The sequence below is a fragment of the Melopsittacus undulatus genome, chromosome 4, assembly GCF_012275295.1.
Source record: "Melopsittacus undulatus isolate bMelUnd1 chromosome 4, bMelUnd1.mat.Z, whole genome shotgun sequence".
In the NCBI taxonomy this organism is placed as follows: domain Eukaryota; kingdom Metazoa; phylum Chordata; class Aves; order Psittaciformes; family Psittaculidae; genus Melopsittacus; species Melopsittacus undulatus.
Genome location: NC_047530.1, coordinates 54,152,274 through 54,177,809, shown reverse-complemented (window position 1 = coordinate 54,177,809; position 25,536 = coordinate 54,152,274). Strand labels below are relative to the sequence as shown.

Here is a 25,536-nt window from a genome sequence, read left to right as displayed (position 1 = left end):
TTGAAGTTAGCTGCTAGTGCTGCTTTTAGCTGGCTTGAATCAGCACTAGACAGAATTTTAACTCCTGGTAAGCATCTTTATGACTTCCTTCAGGAGGGCTATTGCAGATAATGACTGTCTATCCAAAAAAAGTCTGAGATGATGGAAAATATTAATGAGATAACTCCTGTTTAGTGCCTTCAACAAGAGGTTGGGATTACTAAGAATTTGTAATTGAACATAGTATTATAACTTCCGGAGAGTCATACATTTGTAGCAATTAATCCTCCTAAAGTTTTATGAGTCATGAGTAATATATTTCATTGCATAGCAGCTTTACTCATAGAACTGTAATATATTTTACAAAAGCTGTTTTACTTCAGCTTTCAGAGAGAAATAAACTCAGTGAAACTTGATTTGTTGAAGACACAGTAGAAAGTCAGTAACAGAGCCGAGACTGGAACAAAAACTCATGCAATTCCTCCAACAGAGGAAGAGGGTCTGGCCCAGAACAGGCAGTGTGAAGTGTTGAAGTCCTTTCTGGTTCTCCTGCTTGAAGTAGGATTAGGGAATTTACCTCTACATGCTGAGTGAGCCATGTGTATCCTACCAGCAAGGGTAAGCTGGAACTTCTCTGCTTGCAGCCATGTGCCTGGCCCACTGGGAACCTGCACAGCACCATGGCAGAGACAGCAGAATGAAACCTTGCCAGCTCCAGCACATGCCCCAGGCCAGAAACTGCTGAACATAAGCACTAAACAAGGCATTGGGAACCAGGAGTGAGGGACCTTGCTGGGATTGTCTGCTGGAGCTACTTCAATGAGGGTAAAATACAGAAAGCCCAGATGTTTAAAGCATTTGGCTATTGCTTCAGAAAGCATCACTGGTGGGGTACAGAACAGGAGTTTCTCAGGTTCAAGCTTTTCTCTCCAATAACTATCATAGAATCATAGAAGAGTTAGGGTTGGAAAGGACCTTAAGATCATCCAGTTCCAACCCCCCTGCCATGGGCAAGGACACCTCACACTAAACCATATCACCCAAGGCTTCATTCAACCTGGCCTTGAACACCACCAGAGATGGAGCATTCACAACCTCCCTGGGCAACCCATTCCAGTGCCTCAGCACCCTCACAGTAAAGAATTTCTTCCTTAGACCCAATCTAAACCTCTGCTATTTAAGTTTCAACCCGTTACCCCTTGTCCTGTCACTACAGTCCCTAATGAATAGTCCCTCCCCAGCATCCCTGTAGGCCTCTTATAGTTGTTTGGCTGAGAAAGAAAAAGAGCTATTCTCCAGTAATGTGTGATTCTAGGAGGTACAGTGGTCAAAACCAGAGATTGCTATTTATTACAATTATGATAATTATAACAATTAATTATGAGATAATGAATGATAATTAATTATGAGATTTATGATAGAACTATTAACATCCATATGCAGAAAGCATAATTTCATATAAGGAGAACATCTGTCACTTAAATTTAAACAAATAAATAAATAAATAAATAAATATTGACTACAAAACTAACATCAAATCTGTCCAAGTTCTACTCAAAACCAAGCTACTCTGCAAGTTATTCTGTAGAATCCTTCACAGATGTATGCTCATTTGTGCAGTAGTATATTCCAAGAAAGTAAAAATATAGTAAATACTAAGGAAGTAGGATTAATTTCCTCCTTAAGCAGAGTTTTAGACTAACAGACAAGAGCATAAAAATCTCCCTCTACTCACAGTACTCACAGTCATGTACTTTAAAATATACTCTCTAATGAGAATAGGAAAGAGCTGAATATACAATAAAAATTAACTTTGTTCATAAGCCAAAAATAAATATATTGGCAGTTCTCTCTGTTGCTATTGTACCAGAAGAGGTTTGTTGGTTTCTTTTGCTGTTGTCTGGTGGCTTGGGATGTTTTCACATCCCATTTTGAATTGGAAAACTCCTTGAAAAATGGAAAATTAGTTTTTGCTTCAAATCTATCAAGACAACAGTGTTATTGGGATAGGGTGGCTTATGAGTAAATGAAGGAAAACATATTAGGCCAATAGTTGTTATTTTCCTGAGACCAGTAAAGAAATGATGGGGAGAAAAAAATAACTTCAGATGCTGCTGCATGTTATAAATGCTTGGCCATCACCGATTCAAAATCATAGAGTTATGCTCTTGTCCACAGAGCTTAAAGTGAAGTCTGGAAAACAGAATTGGCTTAAAATCAACTCTGCACAGGATGGCAATGAGATATTTGCTACTTTTGAATCAGGGCAGTTGCCCACTTCTAAAGAAGGGATTTTCACAGTATGACTACATGTGAAAAAGGAGTATGTCTTGGCTCCTGAGAGTGACGGTTTCTGTCTTGATCTCAACTTTCCTTTAGGATACAAAACCCAAAAACCTTTCAGTGTTGTCTAAAGGCTAGATAGTGCAAGCTTCTGCAGACAGGTGACCTATCCTCAGGGTAACTCTGATAGCCCTGCGAGTACCTTTGGGATCCTCCTGGCCCGCCGTGTGGACAGCAGCTCACTTGCGGTACTCAGGCTATCCTCGTTGATGCTGGAAGGGGAGGAGGGAATGCCAAGTTGAGCCAGCAGAAGCATGTCATCATGGCTGTGCCGCTTGGGCAGCCGTGGCAAGCGGTGGCTCTTCCTTTCTGACCAGTTGCTGATGCGTAGAGACTGGCTGCTGGGCTTCGAAGGTAGCTACAGGAACAAGAACAGATTGAGCTCTTCCCCTCCACAGTAACAGTGCAGAAGTAGGTCTTTGTGAGTGGTGGTGGCTACACAATGACATCATGCCAGGTGAGATACTCCTCTGCGGGTTATGTGCAAAGTGAGGTTTTAAGGTCAAAATGAAGGGGCAGGGGTCAATAACTAACACTTCAAATTTCAAAGAAAACAATAGTACTGTTGGCTTTGGTGCACTTCCCACATCACATCAACTTTATGAGCATTCAAGCCTATTTTAAAGGCTTAGCTGACATCAGAACACTGACTTGATCCATCTCTTTCACTTGCAGCAATGAAAATCAAGAGCAACTACATAGAAGCTGCTATTTTCTTAGAGAAAAGGTAGAAAATCAAGCTTGTTCTATATCTGTGATGTTAAGCAGTTTTAAGATCTGCCAATGTACAGAAGTATGGTTACCCAGTCCCACATTTCCAAAGAATTCCATTTAAAATACAAAACTTACAGCAGGTGGAAAGGGAACAATCTCACTGACAGGATTAAGCACCAAATAACAGCTATCTTTTAAAAACTGGGGTTCTTTAGAAGCAGCCATTTGAGCACCTTTGCCCAGCTCTTAGGAAGGCTGATCAGCTGGCTGGCAAGGCCAGGTCACTGCCTTCTCCTCCTGAGAACAAACACTGTAAGAAGCTTAACCAGCATGTCTAGGAAAAAAGTACCAGTGTATCAAACAGCTGTCAACTGGCATTTACTAATATTCTATTTGTATTATAAGTTAAAAACCTGCAGTAATAAATGACCCATTTGTTTTACTTGGAGATCTTAACTATAACAGCACCGTACTATCTGGGATTAAGCATAGGTGTCTCTGTAGGTGTGGAGTTTGCATCACAACTATGTCATCAATAAAACGTTATTTTTATATCTGATGACTTCAAAACCTGATGAATGGGAGAGAAGAAGACATAGTGGGATTCCAAATGACCACAAGCCAGTGTTTCAGAGGCCTCTGCTTAACCCAGGTTAGCGTGCCAGGAAAATCTGCAGCAGTCTATACTTTAATGAAAGGAATCCTTTTTGGAGATGATAGTTGAAACACTGCTGACCTTCTGATCTCTTCCATCTTGTTTACCATCATCCATGACTGAAAAGTAAGGTTGCTAATCCAGCTATGTTGCTATGATGGAAAACTGGGCGATAAATCGTTGCCAAAGCCTCCATTCTTCAGGAAATTGAGACTTTTCTATTTCTGGTCATTAGAGAATTACCCAGGCCCATAGCTGACCTGCTCTTAGTATCTCTTGGCTTTAAATATCAGCACAGTGACAGCACAACTATGGCAGGACAGACTCCTGGCAGGAAACTCCTGGCAGCATTTCAAATAGAAGCTACCAAAATAAAGATAGCCCTGTTGCAAATATACCAGAGATGGCTTATTTACTGAGCAACTTTACAGTATTCATTTTAATCTCTGTATTCTTTGGTCACCCTGTGTAAAACAGAAAACAAGGGACAGTATCTTACTGCAGACCTATATGGTTCCTACCCTAATCATAAACCCTGTTGGATCCTCTAGATGCTACACAGTTCTTGTTGAATTCCTGCTGAAAAGAACTGTTATGCATAGAATGTTTCTTACTACCAGTTGTCTTCATGGCTGCAGTTTCTGTTTCTCCTTACTCTGCCCAGTTATTACTTTTCACTTGTCCCCTTTTCAGCAGCTTTGCTCAAACCACTCCTGTTTTATAAATGATGTGTTAGGTGCATACTAAGAACCCTGGTGATGCTTCTTTTGTCTCTTGGACTGTGATGCACACATTCACATAAAAAAAAGTGAAAAAAGATATAATCAGTTTTGTTCTAGGTCTCTTTACAAGACAAAACTGTAAGTTATTGCGACCTTTTCGCTCAACTGCAAAGTTTCTATTGATTCAGTGCAAAATGAAGTTCTTTTAAAAGGCGTTTTGAACCTCAAAATTAAGTATGAGATGAAATTTATATTCTTCCTTATGAACACAATGATCCCATAAACAACAAAGCAACCTGGCATTGCACAGCTTTCACAAAAAACAGACTGCTTTGGAAAATTCACCACAAAATGGAAAGTCTGCAGAGTTCCAGGTCTTTGCTTTATGCTGTAAACACAACTTATACAGCCTTGTTAAATGCAGGCACTCATGTTTTTCTGATTATTTTATTATTCATTTATGGGGGGGGGCATACTTGGCCTTCACCATGTTACAATAAAACATGCCACGCTATGCACTTCACATAAGCAAAGTCACCATAGGCCACACACAACAATACATGGACAAGATAAAGCAGCTGACTTTTCCTTTCCTAAAGCCAAGCAGCTTTTTACAACTAAAAGCCCAGCAGCAAGTGCAGAGGCAATTCCCAAACTGATGCAGCCATACAGATAACTTAGGGCCAGATTCAGCTCACAACAACTGGTGGAAGGATTCTGCTGAAACTCATCAGGCTGCAGCCCAGCACAAAGAGCCATCAGCTTCAGCAGCACAGTGCTGAGAAGCTGAGCCACAGCTGCCAAGAGCATTCCCAGCAACGATTTATGCATCTGATTGTACTCCTTTTCCAGATACCCTTTCTCGTGCGGTACAACTGCTCTTGCTCTTATGCCACAACTGATTTTCTTACTAAAGCTTTAAACAAGCCTCAAGCCCAGAAAGACCGGCGTTACCTGGGGAGGTGATGTGTATTTCCTGTCCTGCGGCGTCCACATCCTGTGCAAAGAATCTAGGGAATTCTCGGAGAGCTGATGAGGTTTTCGGCCCGCGTGACGGCCTTTCAGCTCCACGTCTTCGTATGGGTTTTCCTTGGGTGACTCGCCTGCACGTTTTGGGTTGTTTGAAGAAAAGAAAAACAGACAGGAATGTAGAGTTAAAAAAAATCATGTGAACCAAGTGAAAGGCTGTTAGAAAAGCTCCTCAGCTTTCAGCATGACTCATCCCTCTAGCTGCAGCTGGAAGCGTTTGGAGGAGAGCTTGGCTATGAGGTTGACAAGTTTCTTTGGGTTTTTTATTTTACTGTTTTTTGGTTTCTTTAATAAAATGCAAAGATTTCACAAGATGTGCTTCTGAGCATCTGCAGCTGTGGGAAATTTATTGATACATAAAAGTTAAGGCACATAACTACTTTAAAGTCTATCAGTAGATTTTATAAATCTATAGCAGCCACTCACAGGGTGAAATGAATACCAATAAATAACTGTTCTCAACATACCACCCTTACACACAATAAGACAACGTTTATTTGATGCTACCTTCATCTTTCTCTTCCCCTGAGAGAAGGCAGAGAAAGAACAAACACTTCAGCTCAGCAGTGCCAAGAGAGAATATTGGAAACGTAAAAGATGAGGGAAGATTTCTGCCCCAACCATACTGCATCCTCAAAGTGTCCTTTAAAACAGATCATGCCTTCTAATTAAGCAGCTCTTCATTTCAGTTTATATTGAATTAATATCTCCCAGAAGGAAACTCATCCTGCCAGTAATACAGAGAGGCTTGAAGAGTTTATCACTAAATATGACATAAATGAAAAATAAATCAACAAGCAGACTGCAAAATTTAGATTTATAACATCTGAAAAACAGGCCCAAAATTTATTGTCCAGATTTAAATGTGATCCAATACACTTCATCAGCTAAGAACTAGTGGAATAAGCCACCATCTTCTTGAAACTCCTGATCTCTCTAAACCTTTCACTGAACAGAGAAGCATGAAGATGAATAAGTGCCATCAGTGAAATAAACAATTTGTATCCATTTCTTCAGCCAGTTCATAAGCAGCAACTGGTTTAGAGCTTCAGGTCATTTGAACACAGGGTCCTTCCAGTTTTTCAATCATCTTACACAGAAAATCATCACCCCAAAAGTGATCTAGTCAAATATAAAATCTGAATTTGCAGAAAATTGAAACATGCAGGAAGGTCAAAGCTTTTGAACCAATTTGATTTTGGTTTTATATCTAAAGATGACTCTAAAACTCATGCATTTAGTACAGAATATATTGCAATAAAAGCTATTAAATATAAGAAATTCAGATTTTACTACATACTGAATCAGTTAAGAACTGAGGACAGAAAGCTATAGCATAGATCATTATTCACACTGTTAGGGAAAATACCTCTTTTACAGAGATGACAGTTGAGGCATAGGTGTTTTCAATGAGAGCAATACCTAGTTCACTACCAGTTTTCTTTTGTTCTAGACAGAAAATGACATTTTCTTGTGTACAAAAGAAAACAAAAGCAGCTTGTGTTTTCTACTGTATTGTAAAGCCTGGAAGCATGAGGCTGCTTGATTCATCAGTTGTAGCCATAGGAGGTTTTGCTTAGCAAGTTCACATATTAACAACTAAAAATACAGTTTCTCTTTGGTAGTACATCATACTAAGATTTCTAGCCATATATATGCACAACAGTGAATGTTTCAGCTTTGTTTTAATTAGAAGCCTGAATAGCTGTTGCTGCTCTTGAAGAATGTTTGAATTGGCAATCACAGCTTATTATTTCATCCAGAGGGAATCTGATTCTAGAGGCTGCTCTATCATCATAGTCAGTCCACATGCCACATAGGAAGAATACATTCAGTGTACTTTGAAGACAGACCTTTTGATGAACGCAACAAACAGGGTAAACCTTAAGCCACAAGTGTTCTTAAAAAAATTAAGGCTACAAGTGTAGATTGATTCCTTCTGTAGGAAGAAAAATAAATAGATAATGCACATTAATTCTGTTACTTGTAAATTCTAGAGCTCTAGATATGACAAAAACAGCAAGAGTAAACAGTCAGCTTTGCAAAATGCTTACTCACAACTAGTTGGGCTGTACTAGTACAATAAAATTTCTTTAAGCCAAAGTCAACTATGGGTCAAGCAAGCACTTTAGAATGGCTTAACAGATTTCACAGTACCCAGCTACATAAGACAGTGCTCAAACATATGCTTCCTTGTGAAAACATATGTTATTACATTAGTCTGCAGAATGTCCAAACTCCTGAGAAGAAACAGCCCATCCACTGAAAAAAAAAAACAACTTTTCCTTTAAATTTAAAAGGTTTAAAAGTTTTAGAGTGATTCTCTTTCCAAGTCACAGTGTAGAGCAGGATTGCTTGAACCCAATTTAATTCAACATTACTAATGTTGACCTAAAATATTAAGTATAGAAACAGGCCCAGAGAGGTCTTGGATAAGAGAAGAGGGAGGAGCAATGAACCATGAGCAGAGGCGGCTTTTCTGACTCAGATTCTTTACCAAAAGAAAGTTGGGGCCAGTTTCCTCTTTAGTGTAATGGGAAGGTCAGTGGAGACACCACAGGGGATTTTAACCCTTTCCCTAGAGCTGCGAGAGCTTATTCAGGTGACTGGTTTGATGCTCAAGAACGCTAGCTTGTTTTCTCTTTCCTTTCCTTTATTTTCTTTTATTTTCCTTTCTTTCCTTTTCTTTCTTTTTCATTTTCTTCTCCTCTTCTCTTTCCTTTTCCTTTTCTCATTTGCTTAAGAAACAAATTATTTTGGGGTGGGTTTTGGAGGGTTATTTGGTTTTGGTTTTGTTTTTTTTAATTTTGAAATGGTGCCTTGGACCAAATACATTTCTTTGTTTTTTCCTTAAAAATGATAACCTCCTTCCACACCAAATCTCTGAAAATGAAATAGTCTGATCAATCCAGAGCAACCTGGTTTTGCTGATTTGGCATTTGAACAAAGTATTTGGTTCAGGCACTGAACTACAAGAGATTATTCCTCTGTCTAGGTCTTCAACAATTTCCATACCTGAGACAGCCACCATATTTAGTATGCATGTTCTCCCTGGTAGATGAGACACAAAAAAAACAGCTATGCAAAGTGAGCATGAGGCAGCTCAGACTGGTTTCTGTACAAGTGGCAAGAAACCCCAATGTCTGGTAAGCTAGAAAGATGTGAAGGTACCCTGAACTGCCTTAGAGCAGCTTTTAACCCCATCTGACTGTACGATGGCTTTCTTCCATGGGAGAAAGGCCTGGGAACTGGTGGCCACCAGCAGGTGTGAGTCCCACACTGGAGAGAGGCTCTGGGAAAGAGCTGCAGTGATGGGCTGCTATTGCTCTGTTGCTGCAGCACAAAAATGAAGGAAGTTTCCATACAGAGGGGTTGGCTCACAGCTTTGCAGCTTTGATCTCTTGCCTTTCTCCTCAACACCATTCCTTCTCTAAGTCCCAAGATCCAAGCAAAGAATGTTCACAATCTGCAAGCTGCAGTGCTTTTTCATTCGTTTGGATTTGTTGCAAAAAGAAAACACATTTACAATGAAAGAGAAAGGAAGCATCCATGTTCCTTCCATACGGAGATCTCTATTGGAAGCCAAAAGGAGAAATATTATGTAGTATAGAGGCCAGGCTTGTCTTAATAAGGCCCATCCAACTGCCATACAAGACAACAGCATAGTATCACTGACTTCAAAGTAAGCTGAATCAGCCCCCCGGAATGCATACGGTCACATGAAATAGCAAGTCTTTGGCAAACACTGTCTCTAATCACTATCCCTGCTTCCGGATCAGTTCCCTTCATAAGCATTTCTTTTCCAAGCTTCCCATTCTCTTGCATTCTACGTACCGAACTGCTGGGTAAGCAGGACATTTATCTACACGACATTTATCTTCAGTATATCTCACAGGCAATTTAATGATTGATCCACAGGGGAAAATAAATAAATATATAGATTAAATAACCAGTGATCTTTAGAAAAGTCCTGAGGAATGCAGTGCCTTCAGCTTAAGCATTGATGAGTTTCATCCAGCAGTTGCAATTCCTCGCTCCGTGATGCTCTGCAGGTCAGTCCCACTGAGTCCTGAGGCAGCACACAATGTTCCTCTGCTCAGCCTCTCACACGTGGCAAATGGGAAGCAGAGGCAGAGTCAGCAAGCCTGTCTCATGCTGAGAAAGGAGTGAAAAGTAAGGCTGGGGGAAAAAAAAGCACAGGCAGCCACTTCTCTATAAATGGCAGAAAGCAGGGAAGCACATCGTTTCCATCCAGATGGGAGGAATAATTATCAGAGGAATGAAGTGCTGATTATAACTCCTGCCTTTTGCATCACCAGGAAACAAGAAGAATCAAAGAGCAGGCATACAGTAAGGGAAAGGGTTCTTCAACATGGGTGCCTAAATTAGGAGCCAGTGCTCACAGAGGAGACACTGCGTCCACAGGGCAGTACTGTGTCCAAGGTAAGAGCCTATGGCCTTCCATGCTCACAACCTAGAAAGCCCAGGCCCCTGAGCTGTATGGCTGAAGTTAACACCTCACAAACGTGTGTATTTCCTGCATACTAGAGCATGTGCACAAAATACAAGGCAACTGATGTATTCTGAATTATACTGAACTGGGAGATGAAATCTTCAGCTGCCACTCAAGGACAGTCTTGGCAAAAAGAAGCACACAGCTCCAGAGGCATGGAGCTGGAAATAGTGGTGAAAGATGTGCATGAAAAGAGGCCCAGATAGGCAGAAACAGGACTGAACAACAGCCAAGGAGAAACACCCAAGTGAGCAGTTTGTAAGAACTTCTGATGCTTGTAGTACCTATCCTCCCCTCCAACCTTTTGCAGTGTTCTTGTAATGGCAGAAAAAAGGCACGTCAACTCTTTTCCACACATAATCCCTCTAACAACACCTGAACTACCTTTTTCACCTTCTGCCCGTGACCTGTGTTCAGTGGTACATACAGCCCAGTTCATCCAGCTCATGCATGTTTGGTGCACACAAGCCTTTGCAGAAGATTAAGATGCAAGACCACTGAGCAATCAGAGAAGTGTGTCTGGGGAATGCTGCTTTGCTGACATTGAAGAGAAAGCAATGGGAATGAACCCCAGAGTGCAAGCACTAAAGGAAGAAGCAGCAAGGGATTCATGTGCTGTGCAGACCTAGAGCTCCCCAGCATCTCTGGGCAATGAAGTCCAGCAAACTGCTCAATGGTGAGAATCCAGGTGCATTCACTGCAATGTGTAGACATTACTCATTCATAAAATTACACAAGTGCAGATTCACACCACCAGTGCTGGAGGAAAACTCAACCACGGGGATGTTTACGAGCATGTTCAAACCAAATGGGTGAAACCCACAAAATCTCCACACTCTCATAAAGTATGCGAGCTTAGATCTTTAGTATGTAGATGAGCTTTTTCAACATTGGAGAATCTGCAACTGTGCATCTCAGCTGAGGGATTTACCCCAGGAATCTGTAGAAAGAGGAACCATTTCAATAACAAATTACAGCTGAGACACATTACAGGTGCTTTGAAAAGCTATTGCTGAAGAGTTCTAAGTTACAGACCATTACTTGCTTATAATCCTACCACCCAGTGTTTCAGCTCAGTAGCGTGTTCTCAGAAAAGTCATAGAGCATCTGCAACACACAGAGCGACAAGTCTAAAATGTGATCTGCCTTTGGAGCATTGGTCCATGGTGCTTGTAGGCAACAGCCTGTACTTTCTGAACTTTTCCAGTTTTGTTTTGTCTTGCAGTAGGCATAAGAAACACTGGAGATACCCTCAGCTCCCTGCTGTCTCTTCAGGGACTATAAGAGCTCAGATATGTAATCACAGTGAAGCATTAGAGGGAGAAAAATTAGCATTGCTGATAAATCAATAAGAAATTTCATCCCAGAAATCATCCACTTAACAGTCCAAAATCACATGCATGAAAACACTTGATGAGCAACAGTACAGCATCAGCGTGCCTAAATCGCTTGCACTTCAGTGGTCTAACCCTGCTGACTTCAACAGTCTCTGCATTTAAACTAGGATTTGGCATAGCAGCCTCAGAGTCATTTTACTCACTGCAGTGAGACTGACTCCACAGACAGAAATGGAGATCTAAATAAAGCATGAGATGATTATTAAAAATAACTGAAATCCATGTATCCCAACGTAGTAACAAAGCAGCAGGCTGATCATCAATAGGATAAGACAGCTAGAGTATTTGGCCTTTCTTTGACAGGCTTACATGGATACTGTTTGATTTAATGCACTCTGGCTGCCATTACCCTACAGCATCTATTATTAAATTTGCCACTATTCAAAAATTCACATGCTTTTTAGACTGTGCGAGGCAGACTGGTGGTGTGGGAGGAGACAGGAGCATATGTTCCTCTCGTCACTGCCTGCACCATCATTTTGTATCAATCCTAGCTCCATCTTTGACTAACAGCTGTCCAAACACCTCCTAGTAAGGGTCTGACCAAAAACCCAAAGTGTTTCCTGAGAAGCAGCTAGCACAGCACAAGGCAGAGGTGTAACCTCTCCGAGTGTGCTTCAGCCTCACAACAGCCCAGCAACCCCCCAGTAACCCCCCTATCTTCCAGATTTGTACAACCCTTTTGATGCGAGATGATAATGTGAGAGGCCATAATTCAATACAAAAGCATGACAGGCAATAATGTGGCATGTGACAATGGGATTTTACTGGAAAGATCAGATTGCTGTCTTTCTAACCTTTTTCCACATTTACTGGGAGAACTTTGCAAATGTTCTAAGTTGAAAGCAATGTCAAGCTGGAACACTTTCCAGCTGGACCTCAGTCATCATTTCTGCAGCTCTTGTCACACACAGTGGAGGATTCAGTAAAGCAGATAAATCACCCCATTTGTTACATGACATGCACTATGTCCGATTTACATCAGAAGTTAAAAAAACTAGTCAGTTTAGGAGAGATGAAGTGCCTAACCAGGAGTAATAAAGGGAGTGACATGCTGTTCTGGACTCCACAGAGAAGGTTAAACCACCCACAGAGAAGGTTAAACCACCAACATTCCCTCCACACTTGGGATCTTGCTTATAGGTCCATACCTGCCTATTTTAACTGCTCAAGCACCCACCTGGGTTAGGCTGTCTTAACACTTGATACTGATTTGAGACATATTGCTCCATCTCCTCTCTTATGAATTCTGATACATTGAGAAATAGACCAGAGACATAGATTAATCTGTTCTCATCTCCCTGGAAGAGACTGTACTCACCCAAGTACAGCCACCCTGGCCCTCACTAATTCCAAGGACAGTTGGGATTATTTTTCACTCAACTCTGACTTGTGAAGAAGGCCCCTGCAAACCAAGAACTAATTGTCCTGTTATCATGCAGAAGTAAACAAAAAGCTGATTCTCCCCAAACTGAAGTGAGATACTCAAACTGACAGAGGAAAACAGTTACACGATTGTGCATCACTACCCTGTTTCACTTTCCGGTCACCTTGGGTGTAAACTGTAACAAGAGTCCATTATATACTCCTCCAGAAGTGCATTTTTGTGTCACTATCATCAGTCTAAGTCCTCTTACAGTGCAAAAATGTTTGTCAAGAGAAATATCCAGCCACAGAAAGGGAACAAAAATCTCCTAAATGTGAGAGAGAGGCCCAGAGAGCAGAAGGATGCGTAAGAAACCATCCCCAGGAGGCCCAGCTGCCCCTGGGACCATGGACTGCAGGACAGTCCCAACAGGGGCCCACCATCAAGATTCCATTCAGAAATCCATTTCATCCTGGTTTTAGAGATCCCACAGCAATGTTTCTGGGGCATTTCTTTACTTTCTAGACTTTTTCAGCTACAGTTGTCCAAACAGAAACTGTCAGCAGCTGCTTCTCCTTCAACTGTTTTGTAATACTGTAAACTGTTTTCTAATATCAAAAACCAAAGATCCAAAGATGTGTGGTCTTTTAGAAACAGGACTCAACTGTTGACTCCCAGCTTTAAAATTCACACATTTCAACTTTTAACTTTGCATAACTGTGGCATTGCCTGGAGGAAAGCCTTTTTTCACAGGAATTTGTGCCAGTTGCCTGACACACACTTTTGACTATACTTCTCTTGCCCTGGTTATCTGTCCCTCTTTAACAGCTAATCCATTTGCCCACATTCACATTCTGGCTGCTGGAGTCTCCTTGAGAAAACCATGTCCTCAGTCAGCAGGTACTTGATGTACTCCATCTTCCACAGTATACCCTATAATGTTAGTTGAAAAGATACCTGTGTTTAATGAACAATGGAGCTCCACACTGCTGATTATATCAACTGCAAGGTTAATGGAGAGGCACATGGCCTAGTGATATGCACAGCACTGGGATGTGCCACCAAGCAGCTCTAACAAGTTTTGGTATCGATACCTATCATGCCTTTAGCATGTCACCTAACTTCTGACATAGATAGAAGAGGCCTGGCTGTATGCAACTGGCATGCACTGGCATCCCAAGACCTTGTGTTCCTAGGGATACTGCTGCCAGTGAAACACCAAAGCTTCCCCAGGGCAGTAGCAGGCACTTATGTTCTCCTCACAAGAATTTTATGAAGAGAAATGAACTAAAGATCTATTTCAGCCCTGGAATGATTCCAGCAGATCTATGCACTGGGGAAATGCCTACCAGGAAGCCTGTCAACCAATGCAGAGGAAGGGCTAATGTCACCGCAGACTGTTGGGCACACACCAATGCATATGACCAAGCCAGACAGAACATGGGTTTGTCCACTGCAGCCCAACACAGTGAGCATTCAAAAGAGCTCCAGCCACAAAGTCAAGCCAGACTTGTCCTAAAGAAAAGTACAGCCTAATCCCAACTGGGGACTCTAAAAGAGGTTAATTCATGAGTGTTGTCTTTCAGGTTAGATAACAGAGTTCTAAGAATGCTTTGGACCATTGCAGTTTAGTGAGCAGGCACCAGTCTTGCACGTGAGCTAGTCAGACAGAACAGGAAGCTCACTGGGGCAAGACCTCTCTGTGGTAACATATGTGGCTGAAATAAACCCATTCTTACACAAATTTTTACTATTGCTTCAGTAAGAGACTACAGCCATTAGAAGACAAATAACCTGATACTCATAAGCCTGGGCTACGTGCTGAATAATTACAAAGAGAATAAGAAGGCTTGTCTTGTCAAAGATTTCTTCCATGACATTTCAGTTCTGAATTGTGAGTGCAATTTCTCTTACAAACACTAATTTACTTGTCTTCACTAGATTTTCTCAAGTTAAACTTCATATTCTGCCCTTAACCTTGCCTTCACTTTACTCATTCAACATTTTTTTTGGTGATAATAAGTGCTTTCTTCTAGATAACAGGTGAAACATGCCTCAGAGACACCAGATCTTAAGTAACAGTATTCAAATATCTCAACTGCATTGAGGGAGACAGATTGGAAAACTGAAACTGTATGGTGCATATGACAGGAAATACTGCTGTCCACAAAAATAGCAGAAGCAACCATCTCAGACATCTCTTAATACTATGATAGTTTCTTGTATTCACACAAAGCCAAGCATGGTTCCCCCAGCTGGATTCATAAAGCCACATCAATTTTGGTCTGATTAAAGACTCACTCAAAACCACAAGAAGCAAAACAACGTTAAGTTTACTATGACTGCCACATTCTTGGAAGTGCTAGTACAGAAGATGAATGAAATCCACATGGCTCCCCGCACGTGGAACACAGATCTGATTAGTATTAGGAAAGTACACCCCTTTATACAACTGCTTCCTGATTAATGAAGAGTGGATCATTACGGTCCAATCTAATACCTGTCTTGAACTTAACATGCAGATATTTCTCCTATTAAAGTGCACAAAACTAAACAAAGTGTCTGGTTCGTGATGTCACAATCATCTTCTGGGTTAATGTACCTTAATTATTCTTTTTTCATTTAAAGTCAGCTCTCAAAATAACATCAACTACTCATAACAGTTCATCACTGTCTTTGTTATTCAAGAAGGAAACAGTATAAGGGCAAAGGTTTAGCGCTCATATGCACTACATAAGGAGATCACATAGCAACCAACAAATCCAATGACTCTAGTCCTAGCACCCACATGCTTAGAAGCTGTATTTTGATCCTTGCACTATTCTGAATAGTATTAGTATCTGAATAGCACACAGTATCTAATAGGTATCTAACATTAAATATGCTTTTTAGAGGATACCCTCTGATAGATAACTGACAACTTTTCCACAGCTCTCCCCTGCTTTCCAATGAGGGAGAGATGTCCTGCTCAGGGGTACCAGGCTGGGAGATGCAGTGACAGGCAGGAGTACCAAGCTTCTGTCCCAGGGACCTCAGCCAACTGAAAGAAAAGCTTGACAGAAAATTCAGGAAGATTAGGAAAGACAAATACAGTCCCATCCATGGGTCAGAATAACCCTGTAGCAGTACATGCTGGGCAAGGAAGGCAAATCAGACCTTGGCCTACATTAGCAAGAGTGTGGCCAGCAAGTCACAAGATGTGGTAATTCCCCTCTATTTGGCCCTTGCAAGGAATATTCAAAGTACCAGAGAGACATCAACAGACTGGAAGTAGTCTAGAGCAAGGCTGCCAAGATGGCTCTGGACCATACAACATGAACAAGAAAATGCTGAGGGAACTGGAACTGCTTAGCCTAGTAAGTCTGAGGGGAAGCCCAGCTGCTGTCTTCCACTACCTAGAAGGTGTTATGGAAAAGGCAGAGCCAGGTGTTTCTTAGAGGATGAAAGAGCTGGGTCACAAACAGCAACAAGGAGAACTCGGAATGGATAGAATGAAACAACTCTTCCCAGTGGAGGTTAAGCAGTAGAGCACGCTGCACAGAGAGACAATGGAACCATCCTCCTAAGGTGTTTTGAAAACTCAACCAGATGTAGCACCGAGCACCCTGATCTAGCTCTGCAATTAGCCTTGCTCTGAGCAGAGGTTGGACCAGATGACTCCAGAGTCCCTTCCAACCAGAATATTGTTTATGATTCTGTCTCACAGTACAGTGCTTAAAGCATTGCTCATGATTTGCAGCCTTTTTTACCCTTGTGTTTTAGCACCTACTTGCATTAAAGGTTTTAATTCTACAGGAAAGGGTGGGGGGGAAAAATGATAAACTTAATAAAGTTTATTACTACAGTGACAGTATTTTAACTACCTACAAGCTTTTAGGGAGGCAGGAGTTTCAACCAGATATAGATACACCACATCTAGAGCAACGGGCTGCAAAGAAAACCAAAAGCAACAATGATAGAGTCCTTTTCAGCTTTGAAGCAGATGGAAATCTATAAAATAAACTCGCTCTTAACAGACACCTGGTTTGCATGAGTACAAAAGAGCTACTTAGAGGCTGGGGTCTAGCACTACTGGTATAAATTATGCAGATGTGATACACAAAACTACGATAGTTTCTTTAAAGCTGGAGATCAAACTATTTTGGCTTGTCTTTAATCATGCTTGACAGTTTATAAGAATTACACTGATTTGGTATTCCCCCTGCACTGCCTGTATTGAATGAAGTGCTTTGGAAAGAGTTTGTTAAAAAGCAGTACAAAACAATGGAGTTCTCTGTTTGTCCACAGATCTGAAATTTTGCATTCTCTTCCCACTGCCCTGCCAAAGTGCCCAAATCATAATCTGCAGGGAGCTGATTTACAGTTCCCATGCATTGGAAAAGCTTGGTATGATTTTGTTTTACTGAACACAAGTTTTATTCTCATTTGAAGAAAGCTTCTTACCAATCCTGCACATTTGATTTTGACATTTAACAAACCAAAGCAAGGAAAAGAAGCATTACCACCTAGCATCTGGCAGCACGCTGACAAGTCCTGGGCAAAGATGAGAACTGTAATTATTGCACTATACATTTTCAAGTATGAATTGCAAGGACAGAAAAAGAATTTTTAGTGTCAAAAAAAAGCTCTCAATATTTATTAACAGATACTGAACAGCAGCATTTTTGTGTATTCTGAAAGGGAGAGTACAGGTGAAAACAGGAAGAGTAAATTCCTGTTTTCACTGAAGCTGACAAGCTAGAGACAGAATTCGGGTATAATGACAAAGAGCCCCACGCTGCAATTTGTGGCCACTGTTCCTTGCTGTATCTGATAGGGCCAACAAGAGTTTTGTTCTATCATCTTTGTTTGCCCTTCAAACATTTGTAAGCAGTATTAGGTCGCCTCTGGTCCTTCTTACCAGACTAAACAAGCCCAGCTTGTCAGTGTCTCTTCAGAGGACAAGTGCTATAGGGCCCCTGACTATCTTGGTAGCCCTCCAGTTCAGTAGATAAAGATTCATTGTATAAAGTAAAATGAAGTACCCTTTGTATCTGTTGTAATAATACAACACTGAAAGAGTTAAAAACAATGCAGATAGCCATCACTTGTGTGGAAAATCTGTGCTTTGAATGGCTGCCCAATGTTCAGTAATTATAACAACTTTTTTGATGTTAAAAGAATGTATGCATAGGCCATACATTTCCTTCTAAGACCAAAAGAAACATGTTTTTCTTGTGAAGCTTAATCAAAACAGTCTTTTTGTTGCACATTCCTGATGGCTGTACAGCTAAAGGAAATTAATTTTTCTTTAACTAGCAACTGGGACTTAAGGGAGACCTAGAACTGTGCTACAAACAACTGCTTTGAGGCAGCCCATACAGGAGTCCTGAAAAGCTCAGGCTTGCTCACAAGGCCTGTGAGGTTAATCTTGCTGTTGGATAGTTCTGTAAACACCATCTAAAGTTCAGTTCTTTACATTTTTACACCACTCAAGGTTTCAAGCCAAAGCCTTGATAAAAAGAATAATTTAGTTCTTGAAAAGCATGGCAAAAAGCTGACCAGTCTTTTTCCAATACCACCCAATGAAGTCTGAAGGCATTAAGATCTGTAAGCCGACTGAGGGTTATGTTTGCACTGATGCCTCAAAGCCATTTACTCTCCATTTAATCCTCCTTTACTGACCACATTGAATGTTCTTGCACAGGGCATATGTTCACTGCCCACAATGAATCAACCTCCTGCTGTGAGCCCATGTTCTGCAGCAGGTTCTTACCTACAATGTCTTCATAGGCATTTTCTTCTAAAGTGCTCTTGGATCCAAACTTATGCTGGCTCTCAGTCCCATTTTCAGTTGGGGAGGGAGGGTACAGGGATTGCAGGCTTGACGCATCCTCAAACTCAAAGGATTTTCTGAAGTTTAAAACAGTAAGTAATTAGTAACTAGAATGCAAAATGACTCCAACATTCAGATGAGCATTTGCTTGCTAAGAAATATTTGTAAAACAACCAACAAAAAACAATCACACATCATGCTCTAAGGACTAAGTTTTAGAGGACCTCAAGTCCTGTGCTCACAGCAGTCGTTAGAGTAGCAGTATGTGACACTTTCATGAGGCTGGAAGTAGTTATCCCCGCTGTGTGGACAAAGAGGAAACACCGAGAAAATATGTGATGTTTTTCAAGGGCTACAGAGTAAGTTATCAACACAGATTAGAAATCGCCTTGCTCTTGCCAGGGCCGCCATCTCCTCAAGGAAGATGTTCTTCTGGAAGACATTCCTCCACTGGTTGCTCGGGAGATGTAGCCCTCAGTCTGAAAACACCCACATCTTGAACCTTCAGAGATGCTCCCACATAAAGGTCAGTCTGCAAATGCCAAAGGCAGGCCCATGTGAAAGTCACCCGTTTTCTTCCACAACCTGTGTCATGCTCTGGCAGCAAATGACAAAGGATAGGGGAAATTAAGTCTCTTTGGGATGGACAAGGAACATGGGCTTGATGGCTGGGGGCCTGAAAGTTTGGGCTTTCTGGCAGGAAGGTGAGGGGCAGCTGGGTCAGATGAACTCAAACAACTCCTCTCCTACCTGGGCACTTAAAGGGGGGGGATTCACCACCTCTCATCCACACCTGCCCCAGTGCTGGTGAGCAGCTCTAGGGGAGCAGAAGGCCAATCCCTATATGTTCTCTAACTCACTTGTTCTGAGGCAAAGTCTACATTTACAGCTGGGAGGTGCATGGTTTGCATGTCAGCTATACAGGGGCTAGCATTCATTTTATTGACTTAATGCTGAGGATGAAGTGGTAGGAAAAATGGGCTTAGGTCAGGGTGTAAACCTCAGGATACTGCAAGGCTTGCAGAGGCTGTGCTGATGCTCATACTTCATTCATTGATACTCAAACTAGATTAACAGCAAATCGTCCTGCAGTAAAACCCCCTTTCCTCTTCTCCCCAGCTACAGTGAAACATGTTGACACAACATACACATGGCAGTGAGAGAGTCTCATGAGACCAACTTCAGCCTGTGAATTGGTTCAAGAGTATCTCTATAGGCAATACAGTGACTATTATACAGACACTGCATTTGACAAGAGCATTTTCTGTTTGTCAGCTGGAGCAGATTTATGGGTCTGGGGCAGGCTTAGGAGCTCCCTCTCTCTCCTTTCCCTAATTTAGGAATATCCAGGTCCATCTTACGTAAATTACAATCATGGCAGAAACAAACCATGCATTTCAGATCCAGATAACCACTCCTCCAGACATACAGTTATAAAGGATGCTCAGGCACTGAATACATACCTGTGTATGAAATGAGACCTTCTACTAAAGTAGTTAAATATCTAACTCTTACAGATTTCAAGGTAATGCCATGATGTAGTGACACTGGATAGGAGCACTGGAATAGTTCTGTGGACCAGCATTCAGCTGTGGCCCATGTGACCTATCCCATGACACTCCTCTCCTGCATTCTGTCTGCATCAGAGGACATCCAACTCCTAGGGAATGTCCAGCTCACATCAATCTGAGGTGTGAAAGCTACTGTGGTCACCAGATCCTCTGAATACAGACTGGTTCTATGCTAGTGGGCAAATATGAGAGACTTTCTCCATTGTACTATACTGCTGAATTAGCCAACAAAACAAAAACCAGTGTTTTCAACCAAAATGTTAGAGGAATAAATATCCACAGCTGATTCTCATGACATTCTAGTGAGTGCAAGCCACGTTTGTTCAAGTGAAAAACACAGCTACAGGCTGTAGACAATGTTTCAGAGAACAGTTCTCAAAAGAAAAACAAACCAAACAACAAAAAACATCTGTTTTAAAAAAGAGAACAGAGACTGAGATTTCAATAACGAATACTAAATATTGTCATTCTTAGTTAACTTGGATGGTCTCATGCTCATTGTAAATGATGGAATTCTCCTTACTGTAATGAAAGAAAGGGCAGTAGCAAACACAACAAAGGTAATATTTTATAAAGGACTGAAGTCAGCCAGCAAACCTGTGATTTTCGGAGACTGATTTAAGCTTATTTAGATCAACAACCAAACATAAGTCCAGAGAAATCGCTGAACTACAGTAGGGTAAAGCTGTTACAAACAAACGGAAACCTATCCTGTACAGTGTCAAGAATCGTTAGGTGCATATGATAACACTGCAAATCCTTCAATTTACCCTCAACTAATCACAACTTAAATTGATAAATACTGCTTTTCTCTCAGGTTTGTACTTACTAGCCCCACCAAGGCTCCTTTGCTGAACAGTGCTGCTGTCTAACTGTGCTAGGACAGGAGATCGAACCTGCAGAGCAGCAGGGATAAGCATGAATTATGCCTCTTCTTGAAAGAAGATTCAAAACTTCAGGTCACAAACTCATTGTAACAAAATACTGTGGTTCTGAGATGATTTGTGTGGTCTCAAACTTAGTGTGAGCATGTACTCGGAGACTGACTTGGATCACTTGGCCACAGGTGATTCTCTGCAAGAATTATCTTCTGTTATTCATTCTTCTCTGCCACCCACTATACAGACCATTTTACTTCTTGACCCTTAATTTTCTAATAAAGGCTATCGTTTATAGCAGAACATTTAAAAACCAACATCCTCAATGCATTGGTAATGCTGTGCTGAAGAAAATTAGGTCAGCTTTGTTACAAAGATTCTTGTTAAAAACTAGATTTACCTCCTCTAACTGAGATTGTTGCCAGAACTCAAAAGATAAGAATTGCTAATCGCAGCCTGGCTTTCCACACTCCCTCCCCTTCCCAGAGAAACAACACACATCAGCAGAGCTGTCTGACCCATTTCAGAAGCAGGTATCTCTTGAAAGTAGAGCAGACTCTGAAGGTTTCTCTTCCCTGTTTTCAGATTCAGCATATTTGAGGTCAGGTTGTGCTGACGCAAACTTTTAATTGATTGAACCAACATCAAACATCGGCTGCTGAACTGATAATGTGGGCCTGAGACGCTGCTTAACAGTTACTTGCAAAGCCCATCACTAAATACCAAGAGTCTGGGCATCTCACACATGCACAGAGAGGTGAACTTGTTAAAAATGCCATACTTTGAATGCTCATCGACAAAGAAGCCTACAGTTTTCTAAGCGGTGAGCAGAATGAGCTTTACCATTACCAACACTCAAGAGAAATCATCTAATTAAAAGAAGCCAAGCTCCAAGACTCCTGGGAAATGTAGCCATATCCTCTGCTCATCATTAACTCAGGAAAGACACAAAGCCCTTTCTGTGCTAAAACATGGTTTTCTCAGCATTAATCCTCTACGGCTATTGATAGTAACTTAGGATAACATTTCTAAGCACTGAATTAAGTAAAATCACCACCACTGCATAAAACTGACACAACTGCTGCAGTAACAAGCTTTGGAAACACAAATCCTCTGAAGGTATGTTTTGCAGTGAGCCAGAACACAGGGCTACAGCAGATCATGGTCCCACTACAAGAGGATGGTGGAATTATGCTCCATTAAAAACCACAAGTAAAAGCATTTTTTTAATTTGAATCAGATAAGCTTTAGCACAAATATCCTAGTGCCTTTTTCAGGGATTGAGGAATGAAAGTTGGAGAACTCCGGAACTGTGGCCATGCAAAGGTATTGTACTAGTGCATCCCATGGGTGCAGTCTGGTAGAAAGAATAATTGTCTTGCACACAGCTCCTAGCATGTCTCAAAAACACTGCATTAAAAGGAGAATGTAAAATACTATTACCAAAAAACCACAGCACATTTATTTATTTGAAGATTCAGCACATTTCCTTGAATTTTACCTATTCTGGGATTTTCTATGGAAGCGTGATTCTTTCTTCTGCCTTCTGGTCACGGGGGGTGCCGGGGTGGACGGGAGGGGAGGAGGAGCAGCAGGCGTAGGAGATGGAGGTAGGCCATTGCTTGGTTTACTTTTATGGTTTTTGTCTGCTTCATATTCAAAGGTGCGTTTGGGCTTGGGGACAGGGTTCACTGCACTGTTAGCTGGGTTTTCAAGGAGCAGTTTAGGGCCAGCTGAGTTTGCAGTACTCCCCTGTTTTATCTTACTGCTTTTCTCAGTCTCAGTAGGTGTCTCTGGTTCACTCCCCAGAATAACACTCCCTGCTTTGCTATCACTTGCGGCTTCACTCAGTCCCTCCACAGTACTCAGAGTCACAGATTTTTTCCTCCCTTTATCAACACTATAACAGCTACTTGGTAACTGGGGGAGGCCTCTGCCGGGCTGCTCTTTCAGTGCCTGTTCGATCTTCTGTATTCTGTTGAGCACAGCAGAGGACTCTTTCCTCACATGGCCCTTGAGGAAAGCAGCAGCAGGAGTCTCGCTCCTGCCGGATCTCTTTTCAAACCGATGGCAGGAATCCCTGTCCAGCAGTTCCTCCTCCTCTGTTTCTGGGTAAGAACACTCAGAAAATGTTCTGCTCATTCTTCTGAGCCCTTTGAAATCAAACGTCTTCTCACTGCAGGGAGAGGTCAGCACGCTAGGGCAGCTGTCACTGCCTGACCTCTCCCCAGCATCCCTCTTGTCCACACATGCGCTCATCCTGGGGGACAGCTCCTGGCGGCACTCCCATTCTGTGATCTTCTGCCTGATGTCCAGTGCCTGGGAGCGTACACTTGCCCGGCTGAGGGAGAGATTCCTCAAGTTGGTGGCAGTGCCCAAGGACAGGGTGCTCCGGGTGAGTGAATGGCTCCCTATGGCTTCCCCATCTTGAGCCTCCTTTGGACTCTCCTTTTGGTCCTCAGCCTTGAACACAGACAACCTTTTATCCAAAGCACCCACACTGATGGCTTTAAGAGGGTGGCTGGGGGAGTCGGTGTCTGATGCGCTTGTGGAGGTGCTTCGTAGTGCAGACGTACGGCTGCTCCAGTCCTTGAGGCGCAGTCTGGAGTTGGAGACCTTGGTGAGCCGAGTAGAGCGGCAGGAGTCCTCACTGTCGCTGAGGGGGTAGGCTGGGCTTCTTCGTGGGGACAAAAGAGGTGGTGGAGAAACGGAGTGACACCTGGAAGTAGAAAGAAATACAAAATCAAGTCCTTCAGAAACCAGTTATTTGCCATGTTTCTTCCACCTGCAGGTAAAGCAGAGGGTGTTGCATGCTGCAAATCTACCCCACAGTATCACTAAGACACCAAATATCATTCAGCCACAGAGCCAGGGGCAGGGGGGTGGCAGCAACTAACTGATGTCAGTGATGAGCTGATGAGGAGGGCATTCAGCACATCCAAAGACAGTTTTCTCACCTCTGTTCAACCCCCAGCTTTTCCAAGTTTCCCAAGTCTGAAGGCAGCTGAGATTCCCATAAGAAACTATTGCCTCGAATGCATGTACCACCTCCAGCAGAACAGTTCCTGGCCTCCCATATTAAGGAGTCTCTCTGCAGGAAAAAGGGACTCTTAAGGAGAAGATTCCCACTGCAACACAAATCGGGAAGGCTGACCAACAAGGAGAACAGTTTACTCACTGCTTGCAGTGAGCAAACCAATTTTAGAAGATGTCAGTTTTTCATTCAGAAATCTAAAGCAAAGTACCACCTTGGTCAGCCACTGCAGTATTTGAGCCAGAGCATTCCAAATCCCTGATGTATACAGTAACCTAAATAAAACAGCAAAAGGAAGACCCATTTCGTCCTTAGATTGATGTTGTGGCCAACAGATTAAATTCTATTTATAAAACAGAAACATTTTCTTATTGAAAGAATATTACAGACTGAATAAATGTATTAATCTGCCCACAGTATGTGTCAAAGAATATAAACTATACAGAATGTTCTTGGTGTTATCTTTGGAAAAAACCTTAGAACAAATTTTTGTCATGATTTGGAAAATCAGCTATTGTTACTGGGGTTTTATACATTGCTGCAAAAACTCTTAAGAACAAAAAGACAAAGGAAATTAAACAGCACATTAATCGGATGGCTTAACACCAGTGAGCCAGCAATAAGAAAAATAAGCCAAAACTGTGTCTAAAAGGGGTTTTACTGCAATGCCACCACACATACATACAAATTGTAGCAAAAATAAACATGACTCCTTTAACACTTTGCCCTAGTAAACTTTCTCTTCTAAAGCGTATAGAAAGAAGAGGAAAGACACAAAGGAATGCCTTGCATATGCAGCTAAGTTTCTGTTCACTGAAGATTGTGGTCAAGTTGGTTTCTTTCTAAACTGTCCTGTACACAAAAATCCAGTTCTGTGAATTAACCAAAAAATCTGGAGCAGTGGGGCAGTTTCTGAAAAACTTATGTTGACACAGAAGTCATTTTCTTCTCCTTGAAATGCATTCCCAAACCCAATTATCCAATTTCATCCTGGTTTCCTACAGTGGATAATTTGCAAGCAAAAGTCAGAAGTATCACAAAAAAAGCAAAGTCCTGGTCAGAAAAGGACAACGATCAAATTATTACAAAAGGGAACTTATCTCTTTTTCAGAGCCCTCTGATAGTCAAGCCTTGAAGTGAAATCTCCTTCTTTCTATACAGCTTCAGACAAGTGTCTTAAAGAGATCTCAGAAGATCAAAAGCAGGTAACAGATGATGAGCAGTTTTGGCTGGATGTTGCAGCATAGAGTTTGTAGTGAATTACCTAGAACTACCTTGGCCTACATGCTTTCATAGTGCCTGACGGTGCAACCTCAATCAGCCTCCTCAGACTTGGTGAGGTGCCCTGATTCTTCATTATTTCTGTCTCATCTCAATCTCTTCAGTTTAATACCACAGTGTCAAAATTGTACATTATTCTTAGCACTTAATCTGTACTAACAACTAAAAGGATAAAGTACAAAATGATTGTGATAAAGTCAGTCATGGAAAAGGAGAGGTTAAGCATGTGCTGACCATCG

General features: G+C 41.7%; 1 protein-coding gene across 6 annotated transcripts in view; it reads right to left on the bottom strand.

Moving 5' to 3' along the window:
• The window catches only part of DENND2B (DENN domain containing 2B), a 179,056-nt gene that overhangs the window by 49,691 nt on the left and 103,829 nt on the right, over window positions 1-25,536 (bottom strand). For all 6 annotated transcript variants that reach the window (XM_031052650.2, XM_031052651.2, XM_031052649.2 and 3 more), the window contains 4 exons: window positions 22,484-23,701; window positions 18,474-18,610; window positions 5,368-5,516; window positions 2,465-2,680 (listed from right to left, as the gene is read on the bottom strand). In XM_031052650.2, the coding sequence (XP_030908510.1) occupies window positions 2,465-2,680; window positions 5,368-5,516; window positions 18,474-18,610; window positions 22,484-23,701 (1,720 nt within the window). The remainder of the gene's footprint in view (window positions 1-2,464; window positions 2,681-5,367; window positions 5,517-18,473; window positions 18,611-22,483; window positions 23,702-25,536) is intronic.